Below are 3,920 nucleotides of genomic sequence, written 5' to 3'. Positions count from 1 at the left end.
AGTATTACATTTAATTTAAATAAATAACTAATCTTCTAAAAATGTGTATAGGGTTATTTCTCATTAATTTACAATTAATAAGCATTAAAATACAAATAAATTAATATTATTCGAAATAACCTAGTCGTTACACGTCTCCTTAATTAGCTCTTCGATTAGACCTCTTCAACGATCACCTTTGCTCGACCAGCTCCTTTCCCACGTATGTCTTGGTCGTGCACACATTCTTGCTCAAGTAGATAACTAATTACATCTTGACTAGACAATTTCCATGTCCCCATATATTCAGGGAAATTTTACCCTTTATGCATCATAATATATTTAATTTTTTTTAAATGACAACATAAAAATTCTCCCCATATTATGCCCCCTCTTATATTTTGGACACAAATACCCTCCTCCCCTCCTCACTCAAATTTAACACTTCACTCTCTCTATCTCTTTCTGTCATCCCTCACCATTTTTTCACAGTTCGGAAGTGGAACGGATTGGAAGTTTCTTGGCGTTTTTAAGAGAAAAAATCATGGGTAAGTATCTTTTCATTAATTTACTTATGAATATGAAATGCCATAGTTAGATATTAGATTTGAACTGTTCCGCAGTTGAGTTTGTATTTTTTTCTGCAACTTTTGAACTGTTCTTCGGATCGGATCTGAGATTTCCAAAATCGATAGTACATCGATGCTCCATCGATTCCCCATCGATTCCATGTCGATGCTAATGCGAACATCTAAATTAGATGATATTTTCGATGTAATATCGATGGTGTATCGATGTTGCATCGATGTCATATATGTTGATTTGGTTCAGCGTCGATATGGCATGGATATGGCATCGATGTGGCATCGATATTACATCGAAATTGAATCGCATACATAGGGCAACCATCAGCATCGATGCCACATCGATTCTACATCGATTCCATATCGATACTGAGGCAAATTTCGACGTTAGTATCGATGTAATATCGATGGTGTATCGAAATGCCATCGATGCCATATATGACATCGATGGCATTTCGATACACCATCGATATTATATCGATACTGAGGCAAATATATAATTTCGATGTTGGTATCGATGATGTATCGATGGTGGTATCGATGTTGAATCGATGCCATATATGTTTATTTGGTTCAGCGTCGGTAAGGCATCGATGTGGCATCGAAATGGTATCGCATCGAAATGGCAACCATCAGCATCGATGATGCATCGAAATGTCATCGATGTGGCATCGATTTTGAACTACAATACTGATTTTCATAGGCATCGATTTTGAACTACAATACAGATTTTCATAGGCATCGATTTACCATCGATTCTTCATAGATTACACTTTATTTTTATAATTTTCTTATGTTTTTTTTTTGTAAATTTGCAGGTTCCAGAGTTAATATAATTGTTTCTTACAACGGTGTTTGGGAACAGAAAGGAGAAAAATGGAATTTCAAAGCTGGTTCGAACACTATAATATATGTACCAATTGATGTTGGTTACATAGAATTATTGGAGAAGTTGTATTCAAAGTTGAAAGTGGATAGGTCATTGTTTGACTTAAAGTTGGAAGTGCCGTTTACATGCAATGATTTTAGTGTAGATCCCATTGAAATCACAGATGATGAAGGAGTTAGTGCTCTTATTCTTGAAAATTCAAAGTCCTTAAAACATCGGGTTCCTTTATGCGTTAGTTCGATTGCAAAGAACATTGCTCTTATTGATCCATCTCCTAGAGCGAGTGTTAATATGGAAAATCATAATCAATCATGCACGGCTATTCCACAAACAGCTACTGGGCCAAGTGTATGCATGGGAGGTCCTAGTCATAATGAAACTTTTTTTCCCCCAACAAATCTCCCGCATGATGATGGGTATGAGTATGAGCCTTATGTCAATGACGATCCAGTTGCCCTTTTCGGTGATGATGATGAAAGAGTTGAGGGGTGCAGTAGTTCTGATGATAACTCAGAGGATCAGTTGTCGATGCTACATGTGGTTCAAGTAGATAATTTAAATGTACGACCATTGCCAAGTCGTCAAGAAAGCCAAGGACGGAGGACTGCTGGATCAGAGAGCAGTCATCCAACTACACAAGATGATGGAAATAGATGGAGTTCTCCAGCGTATACTGCTGAAGATATCCCATGCCCCTATTATGTTATCCCCACGTTATCTGGGGTGAGTTGTGGAGTAATAGAAGTTGGGAAAGTTTTTGAGAACAAGTTAGAGTTGAAGACGAAGGCACACTTGTATGCAATGAAGCAGAACTTCGAGTTTGTAGTGAAGAAGTCAGGTACTGAAGTTTGGTATATCACTTGCAAGGATCCTGATTGTGGGTGGAGATTGAGGGGGAAGAGAATTCCTAAATCTGATATGTTCGAGATAACTCGTTTCACCAACAAACACACTTGCTCACTTGACCTCCGACATAAAGGCCATCGCCAAGCTGCACCTTGGGTTATTGGTCATTGCATAAAGAAAAAATATCAGACTGGATCGAATGCGTACATGGCAAACAACATAAGAGAGGACATTAAGAATGATTATGGCATTGAGTTGTCATATGGAAAAGCTTGGAGATGCCGAGAGAAGGCTCTTTCTTATGTCAGAGGGACACTGGAAGCATCCTACCAGAAGTTACCATCGTACCTGTTCATGCTTCAACAGAAAAATCCCGGGACGTTGACAGATTTTGTCACTGAGGAAGATCGATTCAAATATTGCTTTTTCTCACTCGGAGTTAGTAGAAGAGGGTTTCGTACATGTCGTCCTGTGTTATGTGTGGACGGTACCTTTTTAAAGACAAAATACGGTGGGCAGATGTTATGTGCAGTCGCACTGGATGCAAATAACCATCTATATCCAGTTGCATTTGGTATTGTGGATAGTGAGAATCATGATTCTTGGAAGTATTTCATGTCAAAGCTAAAAGAAGCGATTGGGGAAGTCGAGGACCTGGCGTTTGTATCTGACAGGCATGCAAGTATTACACATGCCTTGGAAACTATTTTCCCCGATGCCTATCACGGTGCTTGCTACCACCACATTAGTATGAATGTGGTTGCTAAATTCAAGACTGATCATTGTCATGTGTTGATGTATAATGCGGCATATGCTTTTAGGAAATTCAAGTTCCACGCTAACTTCGAAAAAATCAAATCAAAAGACCCAGCCATTGCTCAATACCTAGAAGGAATGGGTTTTGATAAGTGGTCCCGTGCTTACTTTCCTGGAAATAGGTATGTCATTGTCAATTGTGCTTACTTTCCTTTCGATGGTACATCGATGCAGCCTTTCGAGTCCACATCGATGCTCCATCGATGCCATGCCGATGCTGATGCGAACATCCAATTGAGATGTTATTTTCGATGGTGTATCGATGTCAAATCGATGCCATATATGTTCAGCATCGATATGGACTCGATGTGGCATCGATTATACTTCAGTATCGATTATGCATCGATTATGAAAGAATCGACATGGCATCGATATACCATCGATGGAGAATCGATGGAGCATCGATTACTCACTGTATGTCATCGATGGTGCATCGATGGAGAATCGATGGAGCATCGATGGAGAATCGATGTGGAATCGAAAGAACATCGACCCACAAAATTTTTGCAGAATTTGCAGAATGCACATAGAATCAAACCCATTTTAAGCTACATTTTTTGCAAAATAAAGATTAACAATCAAACCCATTTCATCGATTTATACATTACGATTCAATTTTTTTTTTTTAAAAAGACATGAAAACCGAATGTCTTACCTTACCGTGGCCGGAGATGGAGAAGACGGTGGCGACGGCGACTGTGGGGAGAGAGAGAGCTTCGCCTGAGATGGTGAGAATGTGACCCGAGAGAAAATAATGAGATAGAAATGAGAGAGTTTGGCTGGGAAGATGGAAGAATTTGGTTTGG

At 39.1% G+C, this 3,920-nt stretch overlaps 1 protein-coding gene across 1 annotated transcript; it reads left to right on the top strand.

Annotated features, from left to right (window-relative positions):
- Positions 1–490: 490 nt before the first annotated feature.
- LOC133815617 (uncharacterized) lies at positions 491–3,838 on the top strand. The gene is made up of 4 exons (XM_062248433.1): positions 491–527; positions 1,382–2,120; positions 2,607–3,128; positions 3,748–3,838. The coding sequence occupies exons 1-4, from the start codon at positions 524–526 to the stop codon at positions 3,836–3,838; spliced, it is 1,356 nt and encodes a 451-aa protein (XP_062104417.1). The 5' UTR covers positions 491–523.
- Positions 3,839–3,920: the final 82 nt, after the last annotated feature.

The sequence above is a fragment of the Humulus lupulus genome, chromosome 2, assembly GCF_963169125.1.
Source record: "Humulus lupulus chromosome 2, drHumLupu1.1, whole genome shotgun sequence".
Lineage (NCBI taxonomy): Eukaryota > Viridiplantae > Streptophyta > Magnoliopsida > Rosales > Cannabaceae > Humulus > Humulus lupulus.
Note: the sequence above shows the minus strand (reverse complement) of the source record. Positions and strands in the feature narration are given on the sequence as shown.